The sequence below is a fragment of the Conger conger genome, chromosome 1, assembly GCF_963514075.1.
Source record: "Conger conger chromosome 1, fConCon1.1, whole genome shotgun sequence".
Taxonomy (NCBI): domain Eukaryota; kingdom Metazoa; phylum Chordata; class Actinopteri; order Anguilliformes; family Congridae; genus Conger; species Conger conger.
The window spans coordinates 14,720,781-14,745,267 of NC_083760.1; the positions used below are offsets into that span (position 1 = coordinate 14,720,781).

A 24,487-nucleotide genomic window follows, 5' to 3' on the forward strand; every position below is an offset into this window, starting at 1 on the left:
GGGCCCAGCCAGCGCAAGGTGGGGAACGGCACTGTTCCGACAGTGATGGGCAGCTCATTCCACCACTGTCACCTTTGTCACAGGAAGACGGGAGTTGAGGATGGAATTATTTGTTCAGAACATTTGATAACCAAAATCGGTATGTGAACCTGTAAATATACTGATCATTGATGCCTAGGGGTTGTTAACTGAACTGTTTAATTAGATTTAATAGGCTACTTCACAACAAGTGTCTTGTCAGGAGATAAGCGCATTAGGTATTGTGCAAATTAAATTCCTGACCCCCCTCTATCTCGAAACAAACTCTCTCTCTCTCTCTCTCTCTCTCTCTCTCTCTCTCTCTCTCTCTCTCTCTCTCTCTCTCTCTCTCTCTCTAAGACACACGCACACACACACATGCTTGCTAAATGTCTCTAGATGAACACTCTGAAATGTCATTTTCTCCTCAATAGCAGCACACACACACACATTGTGCTATCCATGTCCAGTTGGTTATGGATTTATGGTGCACATAACCAGCGGAGAAGCTTGGTGAAAGCATGAATGAGAAATAATCTCTGCCAATGTCTCGTAATGGAGGGTAATGCCTTCCACCTGTCGCTCCCTGTGACGGCCAGATGGGGACGTTTCTCACAAAAACACTCTGGATTGCCCAATCAGATGGAGGCTTGTTGTCCTTACAATAAGAAAAAATGACTTGCATCCTGCGTCCCTCGAGAATAAATACGCGCAATAAAGATCTTCAAGTCATTGCCATGTTTATGAATGTAAAGTAGCTGCTAATTATTTTTGCTGTTCAGTGATTGAGTCTCTAACCAACTGGAAGTGAATTAGAGTTTTCAGTTGATGATCAGAACCAAAATGCCAGTCCTTCATACATTATCATTAATATCCACTGGTGCGCTCACAGTTCGGTCTAAATCGTTGCCTGAATAGCAAAAAGATTTGCTGAGATCATTTACATTGTGTAGATTAATTAGCCTCCTTTTTTTATTTGTGTAAAAGTTTATGAATATAATTTAATTTGATATTCTCAACAAACCAGCTGTGATGCTATCGACAGGCGTTTGTGCCTGGAAGTGATATCGATATAGCGGCGTATCTTAGGTCAGGTTAAGGCTCGTAGCGCAGTATGCTAATCAGGCTCTTCAAAGCCACAAATGTGAGGATAAGGTTCATCCATACCTTTTTAAAAATCATCAATCTCTTCTACCCTTTCAAGCTGTTTGTCTGTGATCTCATTGAACTCCTCCACACTGACAAGCTGATTCTAAATAAAGAGGATCTTACAATGCAATCTGTTTAGCTGATTTCATTGTCACAATTGCCATTTTCACAATTATAACGCAAATGACTGTCTGCTTGATATTTCTCTGGGTGTTTTGCAAACCCATAACGTCCTGTCCATACGTATGCATAGCTGCATTAAAAAAAAATAGACATACTGAAGAAATGCCACACATATGTTTAACAGGTGCAAGTAGTTTTTTGTATAATTAGATAATGACACCGTTTTGAGTGTTACAGTGATGACGGCTTTTTGTCAGCGAAACCGTCAGTTTCTTCTGCCATGGGTTCCCTAAGTAGATTTCCCATGCTTTTCTGGAATATGCAGTTCTGTGGTTAACATTCGCTTCAGAGAGTTTAATTCCATCCATTATTATGCGATCCGTGTATTTCTATGCTGTTATGTGCTTTTAAAAAGCAAGTTGCTGACATGTTTCTACATTGAGATAACAAAAATGGTCATATTTCGCCAACCACCACTAGTTCCATACCAGCCCTCCTGTAGGCGGCATTACTGTTGTAGTTTCAATAAATCGGCTGGTTAGCAACTTATGTGGATGCACATAACAGCTTCGAACTTCACTCTTGTGATATTAGCGGATGCAACTTATCTTGTTGAACAAAATGCGAAACTATCTTAAGCGTACGTCAACCACAGAACTTATATTCGGCAGAAATCGGAATACTAATGGGAAAGAAGTTGGGTTTAAGTACTACATTGGTGTGCTACAAATTATTTACTGTGGAATATATGATTACAAATATGTTTCAGGAGTTTGTAAACTATTGTGCACGTACACATTTCAACTGAGCAGCTGTTAGAACTATTTGCCTGCATTACATCTTTCTCATCTTTATGGTTTATGCACCCACATTAATTGCACAGCTATCGGGGCCTCATGATTATGCGTTTTGGCGGATACCATAAAACAGTGGTGCACAATCCTTATCTTGGAGAGCTGCTGTGTTTGTAGGTAGATGTAGTTTATTTTCAGCCAGCAGCCAATTAACTGTAGGCCTTGAAAACCAGGTGTACAGGCTCCTTAGCCAATCGGTGGCTTAAATTAAGCACCTAAGTGTTGAAGCGCACCAACAAGCAAGTATACACACCGGCCCTCCAGGACTGGATTTGTGTACTCCCGCCGTAAAACCTGCTCTGTCATTTCTCAGCTCGCTTTCCCCCTGAAAAACCAACAAATAATAGCTGCTCCAGGCCAAACTCCACCAGCAGCCTTCCCGTTCCTGTCACCTAATCATTCATTTCAGCTTGTTGCCGATTCGCCTCTTTGTTCTCCCCCTCCCCTTTCCCAGATAGTGACTGTAAATTAGTAATGAGTTCTCAGTTGACCTTCCCGGTTAAATAAAAGCTCAATAAAAATAAAAATGGCCATTGAACTATGCTCGGGAGCAGTTCCCTCTGTTTCATTGTGAAACCAATTACTGTAGCCGACTGCTGCTGTGCTAATTTAATGAAAAAAAGTTGAACAAGGTCATCAGATGTTTTCCACATGATATGTTAATATGATAATACGGTGTATGGTCCACCTTTATGTCCACTTATATTTAAAAATGAATTTCAGTGCTATCCATAACAATAATAACAATCATAATCATAATACTCATAATCATTATCATCATCATCAAAGTAATAATCGTAATCATAATCATTGTAACATCATCAAACTAGAGCATGTCTGTATGTGAAGATGCAGCCCAAAAGCAACTTTTGAATATTCAAAAGGCGTTCCTGAAGACAGATGTACCCTATAACTGCTACTGTCTTAGAAGTTTGCGGTTGTTAAAACACATTCTCTCACATGAAATTAAATTAGCCTGCTACCCCGAGGGTGGAGTGCTGGGCTAATTCGCCCGTTTAAACTTCCCTCGATGAAACGTTTTCCACTAAAATGTTTGGCGTAAAAATGTCAGCTTTTTATCGCCGCAGCCCCCAGGGCTAAACGGGGCTGAAGGCTCGCTCACTGCAGTGCTGACACTGCGCTGTCCTCAGGTCAGAGGTCTATGGTGTACTCCCTATACACTCTACACCAGCTGAGAACATGCCGGAAACATCGGAAAAGCACTGGAACAATACCGTATGTGCAGTTATACATCGATGTTATTTTCCATGTTCGCAATATTGAAGAGGAACTCCAGCGGCTAATATATCCCATGTTTTTGTTTGTTTTTCCTTTTTTTAAATTCCCATAAACTTAAATTTAGGGGGCGGTTTGTGGTAGGACAGTGAGATGTCGAGCGGGGGGGTGTCTTGGTGACAAGTGATTCTTTTCTTTTCTTGCCCTCTCTCATTAAAAAGAGCGGGTGGCGGGAGGAGTGACCACTATGCGAGCGGCACATTGTGACAGGCCTTCAATCACGCGACGGTGTCGACCGCCTGAACTGCAGGGCGCTAATGTTAGCTTGTTACTCACGCTCAGATTCATATTCATCACCCTAATGTGTTTCTCTTCATTTTTAGTGCTCCTGAGAACGCCGCTACTTTCCCTCCAGACTAATAGCAGTAGAGCCTACCCAGCCGGTGTTATATTTAAGCAGTAGCCTACGGCACTCGTGAATACAGGCACGGCTACGCGGGTGTTGTTAGGCACGACACGTAGCGGAGTGCAGGCAACTCCCCGTAGCCGTGACTGTATTTACGCTACTACACTCCATCAAGTGCCATATTACTTTTATAAAATGGTTACAACATATATTTTGTAATATTATTTGTACAGTAAGTAACGGTTTGTGCGTGGAGTGTTACTGTTTACAAACTGGCTATTACTGTGTCGGATTTACAATCACTATACAACTCGGTCTCGGCCTTCAGAAGAGTGAGACATCATCAAACTATTATTTTTGTGTTATCTTGCTAGCTTAGCTGTTATTAATTTCCTTTCCAATATGTTGTGTTTGATAAAGTAAAGAACCGACTATGGTTTCTTTATCAGTCCCCAGAAGCTGCTCTGATTTTGATGTGGCAACAACTCAATGTTATGCACAATCTCTTGGGATTCTGAGTCAATTGTATTTTTTTTCACGATGAAGGAATATCTTCCTTGATATGAAGTTTGAGTGTATGCTACTTTAAATACCTCCACTGAGACCAATGATTCAAGGAAAGTCATTGTCACACATTAAACCAGAAAGGCAGCAACTACAACTGTATGTATAATTGCATGTTTCCCATTGTAGCCCCTGTGATCGAATGCCATCACTCTTCAGTGCTGCAATCAGCTTTCAGTTACAGCTATGTACAGAAAGAGAAATGCATTTATATGCAGCACCTATACTATGCAGGTGCACTCACACACACACACACACACACTTGTATGCAATGGGTTCTGTCTCAGTCATGACGCTCAGGGCTTTTAGGTCTGATTTTGGCAGAGTTGGATTGATTAGCATTAGCATGGCCACACATTGGCACAGTAAAATGGCAGCCAGGCTTAATCAGTTCCCCTGTTTTCCCGCACCCCCTCCACCCCGCCTGCTCCTGAACGCTACTGCGCTACCCCCCTGTCGGCTCTCGATTGCAGCTATTCTCCTTCCGTGTGACTGCAGCCATGGGAGCCGCTCCCAGTGCCAGTGTGCTGGGAGTGGATGGAAGAGGCAGGGAGAGCCTTGAGGGGGGCCCCGGACATCCAGAATTTATTCACCCATTCCCCTCCCTTCATGCAAGGAGTCCACTCTCCCGGGTTACTCATGTACCGCGTTCTTTTTTGGAGAATGGCCAAAAAATCTGCCATCAGATTCCACCAGGATTATTTATTCAATTTGATCATTTTTTTGTGCGTTAAACTTGCTCCCCCGCTCAAACCAAGGTCTGTGGGCATGTGCAACTGCAGGACATGGCCGATTAAGGCGACTCCCTGGCAGAGGAAAGGGGGTGGAGGATAATTTCTCCTCCAATGCCACACACAAGATGGCCGCTCCCTCTTCTGTGCTAATTATAACATCATCTCGCACTCCTTGCCATGGCGCCCGTGTATTTTCAACCAACCTCGTTGGTGTGAGGGCCATCTGTTCATGACAGTCTGTGCCACTGGTGGGCATATTTTTAATCTTTTAATATTTTTTTTCAAAAGAGGGTAGGGAGTCAAATTATTTTACTGTAGTCTTGGACTGAAAAGCTACAGTTACAGTTACATCTTTAGATTTTTTAAGCAAGGTTTTGTAAGCGTGACGGGTGAGAAATTAATTTTAATTAGTTGTGGTAGATAGACATCGGTAAGATGGCACATTCTCATGCCATTTCAGTAACATCAACGGTAGGTTTATATTTTTACATTTTATGTTCGATTTATTTTTACTCTCCGACCATAATCTATAAATCAAATCTGTGGTGACCTGATGTAGGGGTCCCCAGAACCCCACAATGGGCCGAATCCTTCTCCACTCAGGGAACGCCCTGTGTGTTCTGAACAGGGTTCACTGGAGTGCCGTATGAAAGAGAAGGCCCTGCTTTGCTCCTTCCCTATAATTTCACAATAGTAACCTACAGGAGATGCTGAAGCCAACCTTTTCAGTGTATTTGTCAGTCTTTCAGAGCCCTGAAGCACCCTGATGGTCTCCATTCCTCTTTCTCAGTTGTATTCTGATTAAAGCCTTCTGTCATGAGGGTAAATGTTTAAAGAATTCAAAATATTTAGAAGGATAGTACTTGTTTGTGAGATCAATGCACTTTGAATATGAATGACTGTCATATTCACACAAGTGATTGTAAGCATTGTGATACGTAGGAAGTATAAATTATATACCATCTTATAAGTCACACTTATATTATCAAACAGTTGCAGTTTGAAAACGTAAATATTAAATTATATTAAATCCCTTCAATTTGTTGCTCTTCTAAATGAAATCAATTTGTCTTTCTAGATAAAGCAAGCATAGTTTAATGCTGGATGGCCCTGTGTTTTGCATTTCATAAATAAAGATTGCATCTTCAAATATGCATCCAATAAGTTAGAGGCCGCAATGTTTTCTTCGATGTGAAATGACAGTTTTCAAAACAGCAAATAATTGGATGCAGCATGTTTTACTATAAAAATGATAATGATAAACAAGGTCCCTACTCACAGAATTCTAATTTCAGATTGAGAGTAAAAAATGCCTGTATTGATCATACGGAAGCACTGCTTTGAATAATAATACTGCGCCTACAACTACTACTACTGCTACTACTGCTACTACTACAACTACAGCTGTTACTGCTTTCTACTACTTCCAATACTACTACTACTACTGCTGTTACTACTTACTACTTCCATTACTACTGCTGCTACTACTACAAATGCATTATGATTATGCAAGATGACCATGCCAGTGTTGGTATCATTGCTCAGTACATTATTTAACAGTGAACCGATCCCTGTCAGTGACTGTGTGCAACAGCACATAGTACAACTGAGCAATGTTCTAAAAGCATTTGGAAAATGCTGCTGTGAATGTGAGAAAATGCACAGAGATGAACACCAGCGGGTAAAATCCCGCTTCATCTTAAAAGACGGAGGCGCGATAGGAACATTGATGCTGTGTCTGGAACGCTGCGTCTGGTGCGTCCTCAAAGCAGGTACGCGGGCGTTTACTCGAGCGGCACTGATGTCCGAACGCGGGAGACGGCTCTCCTTGACACTTCCACATCTCGACCGTCATGTCCCCGGGCGTGACTGCTGTTGTACTGTACTTCAGAAATGTCGGGCATTTGAAGGCGATGTGGGGAGATGGATGGATAAGTTCACCACTCCTGTGTCTGATTTGAAGTCTTATCTTGTCTGTGGCAGCCAATACCCCGGGTTCTGATTGTGTGCATTTTCCCATTGTTTTTAAGATGTCACCCAACACCCTAATTGACTGAATTTACCCTCCATTTATTTTTTTATATCCCATAAAACATAGGAATATTAAAAATAGCTTTTGGTTAAAAAAATTCAAATTCTTAATTGTGTAATTAACTGTACAGATCTGTTGATTTTGTGCCCCTAACCGAAGAGTATTTTTCTATTATAATACGGAATAATAGTTATTATATTGCGGTTGCAAGTTGAGTGGGATTGGATTAGTGGGTTTATTGTCATGCTATTTTAATGGATTTTGGAGACCAGAATTTTTGCATTTGAAAGTCATATTTTCTTAAAATAATAATTTTTTATTTAGCAGATGCTTTTATCTGAGGGCCTTGCTCAAGGGCCTAACAACTGTGTGGATCTTATTGTGGCTACAACGGGGCTTCACAGTCATGTGCCTTAGCCACTAGGCTGCAGGCTGCTCCCTATAAAATATAATATGATTTATTTGCATTTATTTGTGTCATGCCGCTGTGGCCTTGGACATCATTTTAGAGTGTCCACCAGCTAAATATGTAAGTACAGTTTTTGCCTCATTGTAGCAGTATACAGTAAAACTGAGTTGAAGCTGTTGGTCGTTGCCATAGCCTCTTCCAGGTGATTTGGTTGTGTGGTTGTGGGTTAGGTTCTTGGTGGAGTAGCCGGCCCTGAGGTGTGCACTCTAAAGTGTTTTCTTTTGCTGATTGATTTTTTCCACTCTGTAGGGAATCATGATTATGGATTCCCCTACTGCATGATTAGGACTGTGCTTGATCAAATGGAGATAAACACATTAACACTCCCAACAACAATGGGACAAAGTAAACTCTTTTTAATTTCTCTCTCTCTCTCTCTCTCTCTCTCTCTCTCTCACACACATACACACACACACACACACACACACACACACAATAACATGCGTGCCATAACCACAATCCAGCTTGATTTAAATTTTGGCATTGCCCAATAATGGCAGCCGTGTGCACTGGGAGGTCAGAGGTCAGCCCCCGTTATCTGCCCATCGCAGGCGCTTTCGGATCTGTGGTCCCGGGCATCTGCGGCTGTAGATAAGCCCCTGCAGAAATGCAGATTACCAGATAAATTTAGAAAGGATGCCATGGGTCACTAATGTCAACGCTCAATGAAAATAAAAGCTGTGGGAAAACCTGAAAAGGTGTTTTAAGCCTGTCATACGCATTGTGTATTTTTCATTTTCTTTTTGTAATGTAAATAGTTCCTGTAGGAAAGCTGTAATGTCTGTGGTGTGAGATGAAAGGCATCATAGCTGTCTTGGTATCTGCCTGTTTGCATCTTGTCATAACGCATGCTGTGGTCTGTTCATTGCATGGGAGGATGTAGAGCAGGTCCTTTACGCTGTGAGGCGTTCAGTATGTCATTACATCAGCACCAGTGTGGTCACTGATCATCCCAGGCAGGGGAGGGAGAGGGAAGGCAGCAGTGTAGGTTGGAAAATAATGTCATCACAAGGAGTGTGGCAGTAGCTCAATTTTCATCCATTTCCACAAGTACATGCTCTTTAGTGCCTACAACTGCGTGGCTGGGCGGCCTGTAGCATAGTGGTTAAGGTAAATGACTGGTACCCGCAAGGTTGGTGGTTCAGACCCCGGTGTGGCACAGCCCTTGAGCAAGGCCCTTAACCCTGCATTGCTCCAGGGGAGGATTGTCTCCTGCTTAGTCTGATCAACTGTATGTCACTCTGGATAAGAGTGTCTGCCAAATGCCATTAATGTAATGTAATGTAAAAATGTACACATGAAGTCCATGATGCAGTGTTAGTATTGCGATAATAGTTTGAGGCTAAGAATGACATAAGCATATTCTTAGCCTATCAGGCATTTGGTTTGTCAAGTACATTCACTTAGCATTGAGTTGAACGGTCAACAATCAAGCCTGTCTAGACAGAATAAAGTGCAGACCATTAACATGCACTGAAATTGTAAGGAAAGCGTGCTCAATATTGAAATTTGTATCCCTTTGAGGTATGATAAAAACTGCAGATCAAATCAAGGTATGATAAAAAAACTGCAGACCCAACTTGTGGAGACGGTTACACAGTTATCCAATTCATTTTGTATTCAATTATACCCTTTCATTAGCTAATTCATAGTAATTGGCTGATTAAAATCCCTGGAAATCTGGAAGCGGCATTTTTTTTGTGCTGCAGAACTACTAACCGCTGGTGTTCAGGCCCAATGTCACACCACGATATCCCCCCTGTCAGACTGCATGTCCTTCCTCTGCCGCCCCCAATCCGATGCGAGCGGACAGGTGCCACCAGCGATGTGAGGACGTCAATACAGCGCCCACCCTCGTGACGAGTCCCCCCCCCCCCCCCTCCATCTCTCCCGCCCTACACCCTGGCACCGTGTCAAACTCTTACACTCAACGCTACGTTCCAGGGACAGCCTTTATTTCCTCATTTTACAAGTTTATTATTTGGTCTGCAGAAGCTTTATACCCTGGGCAGTTCCCTGTGATAAAGTACATTCAGAGCGCGTGCCGGGACAGAGGATTCAGACCCGGTTACAGGGAGCGGGCTTACAAGCGGGGGAATTTACAGCCCTGAGATCAGTGTGAATGGATGTGGATGCTATTGATGCTACTGCTGCTCGGAGACTTATACGCTGGGCCTATAACCACCCCGAGTCTGTAGCACATTGCTCTTTTCCCCTGGCTGTAGCCTGCTTCATTTGTTCTCAAGTTGGACAATAAAGTTTGTTTGAATTGCAAGGCCAGTTATCACCAAAAATAACTACTGAAGGCAGTGATTATTTTGAAACGTGTGTCTATTGTGTTGACTTTACTGAAACAGTTTGATTGACTGTCATTCATTTGGTTTATATTTTCAGGGTATTATGTTTAAAGTTTTTTTACAGATAGAACAAGTAAGTAAGTGTCTCAGAAGCTGGAATCCACAGCTGCAAATTTGAGGTTGGCACTTGGGGAAGGTTTTACATTTCAGATGTAATTAGGACTGTGGCTGTGGCCTTCATGCGGGGGCCCCTGGGGGCCCCAGACATGTGTCCTGTGTCAGTGTTGAGCACGTTCCAGCTTCCTGGGGCCTGTGCCGAGACTGCCCCATCTGCAGGAGACGCGGCAGGCCCTCGGAGAGAGGGGCAGGGTGCCCACCCCTCCCTGGCACTGAGGGCACCTCACCTGGCTCCACAGCCCAGGAGCAGACACTGGCACCTCGTACCCCAATCCCGTGCCACGCCGGACTCGTGCCTAACCCCAGAACCGGGCTCACGGCTCCACCAACCCAGGGGGCAACGGCCATCTGCGGTGCCAGGACATCCCGCCAGAAATCCCTCTGAACAAACCCGATCCTTTTCCAGAGTCCAAACTCATTTGGGCGCAGTCAGATTGGAGCTGCCAATCATCGAGAGTAAACCACAATCTCATATTTTATGTGCAGCTCGATGCTCTCCCATTAAAAAAGCCCTTCAAATAACAGTTGGCTAAGGGAGTTGGGATTTCTTTTATTTTTATTTTTTTAATAGGATGACAGCGTCAAGCACTCAGTCCCATAATCCTCTCTGTCAAACCGTGACCGGATGCGGAATGCTTTTGTCTCCGTGGTGCCATCTTGGTAAAAGGCTTTTTCGTCTTCCTTTGGACGGTCTTTACGCATGGCTCCCGTGTGACTGAACCACTCTCCCTGGCCCTTCAGGTAAGATCTGTCTGTGACAGATGAATGGCGTGTTGTTGCAGAAGCACTATAGGAAATGCCCAGCCACGCAGTAAAAGCCTGACTCCATGATTGATAAGGGCTTCCGCACTAACACATCATGCTATCAGTGGTGGCAACACATCCTTCACGTTTCTTCTGAGGAACACCGTGCGGTGGACTTGTGGAACATAAGCCTCTGTTTAATTTGTGCTTCGATCACCACCATCCTGAATAGATAAGTGGCCTGTGTTTGGTTGTTTCTCTCAGGGATTAGCTGTTTTTATTCTGTATGCAAGGAATCAAACAGTACAATTAGAAGAGGGTGGTGGTGGATTAGATATCTGTTGACCTTCAGAAAGGGGGGCTGAAAGGGTGTCTGTGGACAGCAGGTTGGTGTGTGATTTGCATGGCTGATAACTGGGGTCCTCTTCGCTCCTCTTGGGGGCTTTTTGGGTGTTAACCAAGTCCGCTGGATTCTGGAGAAGATCAATCAACCTAATGATGCGGTTTCAAGTGAACCAGCTTATTGGCTGCACTGTATGTATGTATGTGTGTGTGTGTGTATGTGTGTGTGATTGAGTGTGTCATGCACTCTGTTTATTTGTTATGAGTTGCAGTTTTTCCGCCCTCGCGTAGGATGGGATTCCCATCCCGCTGAGCCGTTGTCACTTCCTCTCAGCGATGCTCCAGTTACCAGCCCTTCTGGTGACCACATTCTCAGCCGCGATTTCAGCATTTGCAGATTAGCCATCAAATAAAAGCGTGTGCCATTCTGCTGAGTCTGTCCTAGCCGTGACTGGCAGAGGTGTCTCTCGAATAGAGATTCGTGAGCATGAGTCAGGTGCTATATGTATTTTTTTTTAACTCTCTTTCCCTCTGCTGGTTATGAAATATTAATTCCTCTGAACATAGCACTTTGTTAGCACGCCCTAGCTAATGGAGGCCTTTCCATATGACTCATGGACCGTGACAGTCCTCCGAGCTCCCTGTCGGTGTGCAATCCACGGCTGTTGGCACCTCCCCGGGCTGCAGGGATCAGACGCATTACTGAGGACGTCAGGCTCCTGTTCTGTTAGAGGGGAGGTGCTGTGTTTTTCTTTCTCGGGGAAGGTAAGCGGCACAGGCCACGGCGTGTTGTAGTGAAGGGTTCATGGAGCGGGGCGGTCGGGCGGTCGGGCAGCGGGTCTGGCACGCCGGGCCGGGGCATATGTCTCCTCGGCGGCTCCCGCGCGCGGCAAGGGGGGAGCAGGTGGGTTGGCCAGGGGCGAGGGGCAGGGCCGAGGACGGTGCGAGGGCGGCAGATGGCTGGCCAACGTGTCGCGCTGCAGAGGTGAAAGAGAGGGAGGGAGAGCGGGGAGGGAAAAGAGCCAGTCAGTCCTAACCCTCCTGCATCACCCCCGGTCAGCAGAGATCAGCACAAGCAGTCTGGGCTGAGGGGGAGGCCTGACCATCCTTCTGCCTGGGTTTACTATGATCTGATTTTAGTCCACATGGCACTGACCATACTGCTGCCTGGGTTTACTACGAGCTGATTTTAGTCCATATGGCACTGACCATCCTGCTGCCTGGGTTTACTATGATCTGATTTTAGTCCTCATGGCACAAGCGCTGGAGGACGGGAGAGGAAGTAATAGGCTGCTGCACTTCATCAATCGGAACGCCTGGAATTCACTCCGCAGTTAGATATTCCCATGCTGCCTTGTTCATTGCACAGTGATGAAGAGAGAACAGACCAGAGCGCTCAGACCTTATGTGAGGTTTTGGGATTCTATTGCTCAGCTGAAAAATGGCTCCTCTATTTGTTGCGAATAAAGGATTTCTATTCAAGGATGTGTCTAGTAATGCCAACTACTGGTACCCAGTAGGCAGCACAGCGTAACTTCCCATTTTTTACGAGCTGTGCAGATGTGAGGGAGGAGCTGTGAAGATAGAGGCACTTTGCACTGAACTTCTAGTATCAATATTTAAGTGTGTATTACTTTTTTTGGTTTCTTGAAGTGTACTTTTTACAAGCTGTTCTGTCTGCTGAATGTTATTTAATTTCAAGCACAGCTTTGAATTCAGGGCAACTGGACTGAATTAAGGTGAATGTGTAACTGCTTTTCAGTTAAGCAATATGTTTGGATTCACTGGAAACATATTTGACAGGATGACGTCTCATTTGTGTTGATGAAGAACATTCACTCACTGAAATGACACAATCGACCACCAGTGTATGAACATGCTACTGTAACTTGCATGAATATTACTGCTCTCTCAACTGATTGTATCATTGTGCACATTGTGATGATGAACCTGATTCACTCAATATTATTTTGTATTTGGAGCATACTTTGTTATGTGCACACATTCGTTTTTTTCACATGTCTACCAATGAATGGAACTTCTACGTGCAAACCTAATCTGTATCTGCAGTATGCACAGATAACCTCAGGTCTGTCTTGAACTTCCCTTCCCTACAGACGTCTGAAGGCACCTGCAATCATGTAAGAATTTGTGTTGCATGTATAATGTGAAACACTTGTCAGCTGTATCACCTTTTTCTACGCTGCCTCCTGATAAACAGGTTGAGGAAATCCCACTGACACGACTCATGCAAATACAAGTAACAATAGGAGGAACAGCCAATCTTCCCAGTAGATCTTCCCTATGTTAATGAGGTCTTAACTCCGCTTTCATCAAGCCTTGCCTGTAACCAGTCACATTCCCCCGCTAAATGAGCGCATAAATCCATGTCTGTTCAGGTTAGCATGTGTTTGAGATAAGACGGGTAATTAATCAGATGCTGACTTGTGTGGGTATATAGTATAAGGTTGTCTAAATAAAGTGAGAATCCTGCAAATGGTGTTTCTGTGGAGTGGTTTATTTCTCTTTTATATTTGTCATGTTAACCTAAGCCATATTTACACTATGTTGTAGGTTAATACTAGCTCAGAAATGAATGTTACAAAAGACTATGAGTGTCAATTCATCTTGTGAGTGTGATTGAAGATGTTGACTTCCTGTATCCATATTTGAGGAGTGTAATCCTACCTTGGGCAAAAAGAGTTGCATGTTTTGGGTTTTTGTCATGACTGGTTATGCTAACCGTGACAAGGGACACTGTCATAGTCAAGGATGAAAAGACTCTCTCAAAAAGACTCTAGAAGTCTCCATGTTTGATAATATGATAAGGGCTCTTTTTGATATGTGGATCTTAAACTAAACATGTATCGAAAGGTGATTGATGTAATATTCACTTCTGGCTCCTCTCTTACAGCGGTTTAATTTAGCAATGGATAAAAATAGTATGTTTTGGCTTGCTATGGGAAATAGATAGTATATACTATTTTTTTTTGTATATACTATATGCAATAAAGCAGTTAGAATTTCTGCACTGTTATTAATTTGTCTACGCCTATCGGATTGGATCCATATGGAGATTACTTACTAAACTTGGCTGAAAACGCAATGTGTTTTGGAGATGCTCCTGTCAAAAGTGACTTTCAAAGCAAATAGAGGTGCAAAGATCAGGTACATAAGTGCAGTGAAGTGACTCCGTATGGACTCAAAAACTGAACTGACCTGAAGTAAATATCCCATAAGTCTCAGACCCTGTAGGGGACATAAGTCTCTGGTCTTAATCACAAGAGCCATATATTCTACCTTGCTGAAACCTGTTGTTCTGTGTAGAGGACATAAAATAAAATAAATTACGATTTTGAAAGTATTTTCCCTGCAATCATCCACGATGCTTGTTTTATGTGAAAAAAACTAAAAACTAAAAATAAAGACTTTCTGCTGGTCTCAGGAGCATATATAACGGAGCTAAATGCATTATACCAAAATGTTCCCAATGTTGATACAGTAAAATAAAACTAGATGTAAAGTGAATATATTCAACATTTATATTGGTCTCGTTGCATATTCAGTTGGAAAACTGCATTTATTCTTATAAAAAGATGGCTAATTATTAATGTCTTTAAAGGTACCGTAATCAGCATACCCATTATGCCTAGTGTCATTGCATTGTGTAAGCAGAACTATTTGTGTGTGTGGAAAGTCAGTCAGTGATGTCTCATGAGAAACCATTTCTAATATTGTAATCTTGATCGTACTACAATTGCGGTTATGCATTTAAAAAAATATATATTTTCATCCATATACCCTCTTTCTTGTGCATAATATGCTGTCTGAATGAGCAGCGTATATACTCCTTTTCCTGCCTTCCCTTTTTTCTGAAAGAACAGAGGGAATGCCCTTCTTAATGGAGGCAGTTGTTCCACTTTGTTCCTGAACCCTTGCCATGCACCCCCCCCCCCCCTGACAGATCGGACAGCTGTTCGCGAGCTTCGAAGAGACGCCCCAGGGCGCGGCGTCGCTGGCTCAGGTCCACCGGGCCGTGCTGAAAGACGGCAGGACTGTGGCCGTCAAAGTGCAGCACCCCAAAGTGGAGGCCCAGAGTTCCAAGGACATCCTGGTCATGGAGGTAATTACGGGAGCCGTTGCGTCCGCTCTGGCCTTTGGAGCCTTTGTCCTTCCCGCCCGCCCGCCCGCCATTATGGCTACTCTCGTCTCCTCTGCGCCTCGGCCTACTTTACACCTGCAGTCGCGCTCTCTCCTGTTCGACAAATCCACAGAGCAATTCCCTTTCTCTATAGAGGGATTCAAAATGACCCACGGGTGACTCCGTTAGCCTCGAGCCTGTTCCATATTTCATAATCCTAAAACATTTATCATTGGACAAAAAGAAAAAAAAAAAAAACTATGAAAGGACCTTAACTTTGCAGTGAAGGGAGGATTTGAGGGTTTAGAGAAAGGCTGCGAGTTAAAATGGTATCTCCCGCTAAGGCTACTACTAGCTAATTAATGTGCCGGTGCAGTTCTGACAAAGTCATCTGCCAGTGGACTGAAGCGGTGACTGAATGATGACAATGTCTCGTGTTTCTTTCAGTTTCTGGTACAGGTCGTCCATTGGCTCTTTCCTGACTTCGCCTTCATGTGGTTGGTGGAGGAGGCCAAGAGGAACCTGCCTCTGGAGCTGGACTTCATGAATGAGGGCCGGAATGCCGAGAAGGTGGCGGAGATGCTGAAGCACTTTGAATTCCTCAAGGTACCGACGGAAACCACACAGACGATCACCTTCACAGCTCTAAGTTGTCGAGAAGGGTTTCCTTCTCGGTGAAGGTCACGTCCATGTCATTGAACAGGCGCTTTACTTTTGGGAAACATGGCTGGCTTCATGAATAAATTTGATTAAAATGGCATGCTCGGTCTGTTAGATAATCATCTCTAATCCTCTCACAGTCTGAAAAGACAGTCTGGTGGTGGATGTGTTTGTGAGTTCATTGGTCAGATCCTCTTTTACTGCCTCATGCTTTTCCCCTTGAAGCTGATGTGTTTGTGTCTGCCATAAGCCTGCAAAATCTCTCTCTCACACACACACACACACTCACACAACTTGCACATACACAACACACACAGCTCTCACACATACAATACACAACATGCACACAAGCAAATGACACACACATACTTTAGAGTAGGATTGCTTACATCTACATACAAATCTACCATGCCTGCACATTCCATACATGCAAGTGTGGTAGCATGCATCTACAATACATGCAAATGACACTGATTGTGCACACTTGCACATTAAAATGCTTGCATAAGTACCGTAATGTGCGTATGCAAGCATTTTATGCGCTCATAGAAACACACACGCACCCACTCTCCCACTCACACATTCAGAGAACGCTCTCTAATCCTCTGACGGATGGGAAGTGGAGCTGGGAAATGGAGGCATTAGTCTTTGGTCTGGGCTGTGAGGCTCTCTGGCTTCCCCGGCAGCTGATAAGAGATGCTATCAGAGTGACGTAATACAAGTTATATCTCGAGAAAATTAAAAATATAGTGATCAATAGTATCTCCCGTAAATCCTTTCCCCCAGACTTTGGCTAATCCCAAGTAATTTTCCCTGCCAAGCGAAATTTCAACAAATGGAGAGGGTGAAAAAGGATGATTTAGTCTGTGTAGCATTGTACAGCAGAGGTATGGTGCACCACTGGAGGGCATGATCTGGATTCTCTCCCTAGAAATCACATATCAGGCAAGAACCGAGGCAATGCTGGAAGGTTTGCGTCCGCTGATTGGGATTTGGAACACGTTGTGCCTGTGAGCATGTGTATCACACTGTATGTGCTTGCACGTGGGGGCTTCTCGTGTGCGTTCAGAGACATGCATGTGCATAGTAGGGTCCATAAGTATTTGGTGGTACCATTTCTGAATTTAATTGATTCTTCAGTACACTTCAGAATTAATTCTGCTGCTGCTGTCTGCAGTTGCATTATCAGTGAAGCCAGCACCTGTGGCAGCCATACATGCTCAAACTGTAACACCCCCACCACCATGTTTCATAGATGCTTTGGTTCTTGCGCAGTTCCTTTTAGCCTCCAAACTTTGCTCTTGCCATCACCCTGATAAAAGTCAATCTTGGTCTCATCTGTCCACAAGAGCTTTTTCCAGAACTCTGCAGGCTGTTTTAGGTACTACTTAACAAACTGAACCCCCCCCCCCCCCCAGTGAAATTAGTCACTGACACACCTACACCTGCCACATATTCATTACATTACATTACTGATATTCTGGAGTACCAAGCCAAAAGAACAGAAATTGTACCATTGTCCAAATACTTACGAGCCTCACTGTAGTTAGTGTTTTCACATGCCCCAGGGAGGGAGAGCATTGGCAGTTTGCCGCGGTGTGCTGACAGGACATTTCAGGGCGCTTTCAGACATGGCAGTATTGTGGCTGTCTGATAAATAACACAGCAGCCATATTTTCCGGCCTTTCGAATGAGCGGGAGAGGCGACGCAAATCTCCTCGAAAGAGAGGTCTGCTCAGACCGACCGCTATGCATTAAAACGGCTTTGTGTTTCCCACGAAAAGATCCCCCGCACGGTAAATAATCTGTCATAACCGCCGCCAAGAGCTCCCAGACAAGTCTCTCTTCATTTTTAATGACTCACAGAAAGACCTAACTCTCCTGCCTGTGTACTGGGAAGCGCTGTGGGTTTACACCCAGAGATCTGTCGGTGTAATACTGGCTATTACCTCCCTGAAATTGGCTGACAGTGGCAATGCGATCTGTCTGGATATAAGAGGGGATCTTCGTGACTGCCGGCGAGTAACATGGTGGGCTTGATCATATGGAAGTCTGATAGGATCAAGATAGTAGAAGGTTTGTTTCGGTGGTGGTGAATGTCTTCTTCGTTTTTTTTTTTTTTTTGGACCTTGGCACGCAGCAAACAGTGACACGCAAGAAAAATGGTTTTGTTTACACACACAAAGCAATAAGCGACACGGTCTTCATCCCCCCACCCCCCACAGCCTCAAAACACATTATATTTGGAAAAAGAAGATCATGCAGGAGCCAGAACAGTAGATTGTGTACTGAGACACCTTGGACTTTGTGTAGGACATTGGAGTGTTTATAATTGGTTTTGACCTGACTGTTATTTTCCAGGTTCCAAAGATCCACTGGGACCTGTCGACCAAACGCATACTGACCATGGAGTTTGCGGAGGGGGGGCAAGTCAATGACAGGGAGTACATGAACAAGCACGGCATTGACGTCAATGAGGTAAGTTTCAAGGAGGGGGGGTAGGATAGGTCTATTTTGGCCTGTACTGGGCTGTATATGGCTGTATATTTCCTCTATGTGGACACTAACTGAACCTTAGGCCCACAGAGGACAGGTTCCTCTCAAAATGTCTTCCCTTTGGGGAGTTTTTTTCCCCCCACCACTGGGGAGTGGTTTACCTCATGTGATATCAGGGGTGTCGATTTAAATTGTACTACAATTTATATAGAATTTATGGTCTTTATTAGTTATTTATACTATTAGTTCTTAAGTAATGTGTTATTTTTTGACATTGTGTCAATTTTCTGCTATTTGTTTTTTTTATTGCTCTAAAGCACTTTGTGCTGCATGCTCAACATATTATACAAATATTATTATACAAAAAGGTATTATTATATTATTATGCCATACCTTTATTCTAAGCCGGTTGGTAAATGGAGCACTTAGTTTTCACCGTCATGACTTTGGAATTTTCATGAAACAGACTGTGAAACCAATTATATGTAAGGGGATGATTAAGTGACCAATCGTAGAGCCAATTTTGAGAGAATTTGACCAGAAAGCTAGGGTTAGCACTCAAAGTTCAGTATGATCTTACAGTAAATTACCTGACATTAAGTCAGAACCTCAGCTTAATGTTCAAGTGATGTTCATCTTCCACAGTGCAGGACCCCCATTGGAATTGCATTAGATCCAGAGGGGAGAGCTCACTGAAGTCATGGAAATACACCAAGATAGCCACAGAGTGAATTTCCCAAAAAGTTTGGATTATTCCTTTGAAAGAGGCCTATTGGTTATTCTCATGGTGTTTGTACTGATAACCTTTCAGTTCCACCTTTATCAGCCAAGACAGTCACACAAAAATGGACTACTTCAGTACGCTTTAATCATTCCTTTAAAAAGCACCTGTCTAAACCAGCAGGTGACTAACAAAGGGCACCGTGACATACAGTAAGAATACTGTGGGAAGCAGAAATCATCTGAGCGCATTCTGAGTGAACCGAAACAGAGGCAGGAAGTACAGTACAGCAAAAGCACTTGGACCAGAAACACAGATGGTACACGGCAAGACACAGGCTTTGAGTTATTTAGTGCAGAAGAATCAGCAGGACCTTTTCCCCTTTCTCTTCACTGTCATTAAGAGTGGGGCTAAAAGCATGAGCGGAAATAATCCATCCATATTGTTTTGTGCAAAGAAAGATTGTGGGTTGTGTGTCTGTGGGCTCTTTAGCATGTGAAAAGCTTGTAGCACTATTTTTAAAAGTAGGAGGAAAACCAGTGAAGTTACTGTATAGCTTGTGTCACGGTGGACCACAGAGCCTTGCTTTCTGCTGTGGGATAAGAAAGGATGTAACAAGTGCGGCTCAACTATTGTGATTTTGTTGGGGCGGATAGTTTCGTTCGACAAATGTCATATCGTGCATTCAGAAATATAAACTGGGTTTAGACCAGGGCAAACTGTACCAGGATCAAAGCTGAGATCTTCTTTTTAACAGCTGATTAAACCGTTGTTTTGGTGATTTGCTTCAGTTTGCCATTATTGTCATCTTCAGAGATGATCATGATACCATATGTAACTGAATATATATATATATATATATATATATATATATATATATATATATATATTATCCTTGACTTTGGACAAAAATGAGTAAAAAGAGTAAATTCACAACTAAGCTGAGAAAATTAGCCTAGCAATTGGCTACTGATCGTAAAACAGGGTGACAGTGTGCATAAAGTATATTTTAGGTGAAAGGCACGGTTCTGTTATTCCACTTAGTTAAATGGGAAATGCATGTTTTGGGTTTCCATCTTAAGGTATTTTCTTTTTTACAGGCAATAGAATGCGGTGATGTTGAGCATCTCAAGTGCAATATATCATGTGCACAGCGAGTGCTATAAATATTGCTATCATTAACATCTTTTTCTTCTCATTTTACATCCCCCCCATATCTGCTGTTCTGCATTAATATTTCTTTGCTGCACCTACAACTGCAAAATAAGCCATTAGTCTTTACAGAAGCTCATTTCATGCATTGCTTTACAGACAGAGAGCTGGTCTATCGCTCTTGAAAGGCTGAGAGTGTTCTGACTTTGTCAGAGGAATAAATGGGCTCATTCTGGCTGCTTTGTTTATTTCACTCCGGTTCTGGTTTCCATTGTTTTTTTTTTTCCAGCCGGAAAATTAGTATGCACACCATTTCTAAAGCACGGGGTTTAAAACATCCGTGTTTTGTTGTTCTTTTACATCAGGGCATTCTTGTATTTCACAGGTTTGTAAATAGTCTGCTAGCCAAAGTCAGCTCATAACCTGGCAGTTTTGAGTAGTATATTAAGCTGTACAGCGATAATAGCCATGATGACAAAAATAATTTGTGTCCCTTCCATTTAAATTCTTTGGGATAAACTGTTTCAGATATATCTCTCCTGTACATTCCTCAAATGCCTTGCCACACTTAGTTATTTTACAGATACTGACTGACAGTGTTAAAATACTGAATTAATGAACAGCTGGGTTTATGTACAATATGTTGAAAATGACAGATATTGGAGAATGGCACAGATTGCTCCATTCACTTCAGTGTAAAGGCCCCCTCTGATGTGCGATTGCTCTCCAGTGCCCGGGGTTGAGGCTCACAAAAAGGAACACAAAATCCTTTGATTCACAATTGCTGCACTCCCCCCCCCCCCCCCCCCCCCCTCCCCTCCATCTTTTTAATGCCATCAAAGCGCTTTTCCCACACAGAATTTATTTGAGGTAATTAGAGGTGTCTTCGCCGCGCTCGTTCCCCTCTGACACAGCACAGTCCCATAGATCCTCGCCATCTGAAGAGGCGCGGTGGAGCCGCTCGCCGATTCTAAAGCGCTGAAAGAGGAGCGTAAGGTAGTGCAGGAGGGACGACGCTAACACCTGCCGCATAAATGAGGCTCCTTCGGCAGGGTGGGGTGCAGGGGTTGGTGTTTGGGATCGGAGGGCACTGAAAGGGACTGCAGGAAGTGCAGTGTGTCTCTGAATGCACTCTTTCAGAGCTTCAGTTACTGGTGTTGCCCTGGTGGCAGAAGTTGGACCAAGAATGTGGGGTTCTGACTGGCATGGGGCATAGTATAAACACCCCTCCAGTGCTGACCCGAACTCAGAATGGATTCAAGAGCGGGTCAGGTTGGCCAATAGGTTTGTTTGAAGAACCTTTTGGTTTCCGGTTGCCATGCAAAACTGCGTGGAATTCATTCTGCTCTGGCTTGCCAGAATCTGGGATTTCATAAAAGTGTGGATGGCTGAAGGTGTCAGGAGGGATTCTTTTCTCCAAATTACATACAAGGGTTATGACAAGCTATGAACTGAAAGCTTGTACAGTAATAGTGTTAATAAGAGTATTGGAGATGCGGGGAGGAATGCTCACATATACCCCCTCAGGACATTCTAGTGATGGAATTATTGGGCATCTCATATCTGGGAGAAAGATAAGGGACATACAGAGAAAACAGCCGCACCACGAAAGTTGAAGGCAAGTTGGGTGATTCCATTACGTACCTGGTCCACCGGTCAAGCCAGCCGGCACATGACCTGGTACTCAACCTGCTCAAGAGTGTTTTAATGAGGGCATCCATCAGGGAAGTTACCAGAATGTCTTGAGTTTGGGTCCCAGTCCTGGAGTTGGTACAGTACTACTTATATCCTGTTGTTTAAATGGGTAGCTGTCTATCCCACTCCATATGTGGGCCTTGTGGTGTGATATATTTCTGTATTAACACGGGTACAGCCTTAGCAAAGTTCTTGGCGAAAGAGTTGAGTCTGGCAGGTCTCTGTGTGATGGTCTCCTTTGATGTTGAGCTCCAGGGAGCACTTACTCACCTAGGAGCTTAGTAAAGGAAAGAACTGCTTTCACCCCCACCCCACGTGTCACATCTCTTCTGAGCGTGTCGTTTCTGATTGATTTTCTTTTCTCACCCCTCTCTGATTCACATTGAGGAAACATGTTTTCGCTGCAGAATGTTGCCACTGCCTGACATTGTTGTTTAGGGAACGATTTTACTGATCGAACGATAGCGGACGTGATAGTGTTGGGATTACCAACAAGTTTCAACTCTAACAAATGGCAAACCGTGACTATTTTTAATCTATGTTTCTTCACGCAGGAGAATAGCTGACTTTAGTTCTCTGGAACCCCGTGCTTTGCCACCTGGGTTTGTTTTATCTCTGCTTGTGTAGGCCATTCAAATTCAAGGGCGAGCATGCTCTATATATTTGTCTCAGTGCTGTAGACACTACATTAGGGAAACATAGTGTGTATGCTGTTTGTACAAATACGATCAGAATAAGTCAGTGTGATTAACGTCCAGGCAATATCGGGCATCATAAGACAAGAACCTGGCCTTTGCAACCTTGACTGATCTCCTTGGAGTTTTCATTAGTAACGGACGACATTACAGTACTGTTTACTCCCAAAGTAAATAAACCAACGCCGTATGAGAGCATTTTATCTGGGAAAGAGATTGGCTTCGGCATTAGCCAATCGTGATGAGAGTTATTAGACAGTTGATGAGATAGATATCGAACATAATAAATGATGGAGTCCTCCCCAGAAAATGGATGGAATTATTAACTGGCTGTGGCGTCTCCAAGGTTCTGTGTGGGAGCTGGCGTGTAAGTAATCAAAAGATTGATGATGGCCAAAATAGACTTTTCTCTGTACTGGTGGACGTGCACAGAATTGTGAATAGGCTCCCCCCCCCTCCCCCACCACCACCACGAATGGTGAACTGAGCTGGAAAATAAAAGTTTTCTCGACGGTTCTTGTTAGATACAACTTTTATCATTTGCACGTACGTTCACCCTCCCCTTAATAATATAATGGCAGGTTGTAGCTATGTCAGATTAGAGGAGGTACAGTTTGGTTTTGATGTTATTAGGTGCTATGATGTGATTATATATGAGTAGAGTGTGGTGGAAAAACAGTCTGTGCACATTTTGTCATTGTACACTTCAGGAAGATTACCATTAAAAGTAATTACCATTTAAAGACAATTAAATAAAATTTGTGGCGGGGCTGATCAGCTTTAAATCCCAGAGTTGCTGTTTGAATGAGTTTAACGGCCTTATGTAATATACACAAGGACGTGTCCTCATGACTATATATATTTTTAAATGTTGGATTGTCCCACACAGTCTAATTTTAAACCCAACCCACAACTGTTTAAAGATGTGAGAACTATCACTTTAGAAGTGGAGCTGAAAAAACTCAATATTCACTGCTGAAACTTTAAATTTTGTACATGATCCGTATGTGTACGGTTCACACTTCTGCACATACAGTATGCCTGTATATCTGCATCTGTATTTGTATGTGTGTGTGTGTGTGTGTGCGCGTGCGTGCGTGTGCATGTGCACATTTGTGTTGAACATAATGTGCATTCATCTGAGTGGTGGGAAGGGAATGTGTGTGTGTGTGTGTGTGTGTGTGTGTGTGTGTGTGCGTGTGTGTGTTGAACATAATGAGCGGCGGAGAGGGAGTGTGTGTGTGCGTGTGTGTGTGTGTGGAGCAGTGGAGAGGGAGTGTGTGTGTGTGTGTGTGTGTGTGTGTGTGTGTGTGTGTGTGTGTGTGCAGCGGTGGAGAGGGAGTGTGTGAATGGTGCTTGTTCTTCTCTCCCTCTTCTTTTCTTTAAATAGAAATCCCTAAGTGCTGATCCTCAGGGGTAAGCAGTGGGAAGGAGAGATATCTCAATTTGCTGTGATTCCTGCTCTTCATCCAGTCGAGCGCAAACAGCAGCCAGGCTTTTTTCTGACGCTTTTGCTGTGAAATCTCCAGTCCCCTCATCTTGATTAGCTCTTTTTAAGTTCCCTGTTTCATGTCCCGCTGAGCGTTTCGCCCCCACTCCAGCATGAAAAGGTGACCGCGAGTCGTGGTTAAACCACATGGCCTCATCCTTCATTTCATACCTGATTACTGTCCAGTCCAGAAAGTTCTCTTTCCCTCTCTCATCCTCGGTCTGTCTGTTGTCCTCTGTTGTCTGTGGGAAAATGAGGAGTGGGGGATCAGAAGCTCAGGTGCTCAGGTGCAA

General features: G+C 43.6%; 1 protein-coding gene across 2 annotated transcripts in view; it reads left to right on the forward strand.

The window, feature by feature from the left end:
- Positions 1-24,487, forward strand: part of adck1 (aarF domain containing kinase 1) — a 148,484-nt gene that overhangs the window by 75,709 nt on the left and 48,288 nt on the right. For both annotated transcript variants that reach the window (XM_061257792.1, XM_061257783.1), the window contains 3 exons: positions 15,110-15,268; positions 15,734-15,892; positions 18,308-18,424. In XM_061257792.1, coding sequence (XP_061113776.1) covers positions 15,110-15,268; positions 15,734-15,892; positions 18,308-18,424 — 435 coding nt within the window. The remainder of the gene's footprint in view (positions 1-15,109; positions 15,269-15,733; positions 15,893-18,307; positions 18,425-24,487) is intronic.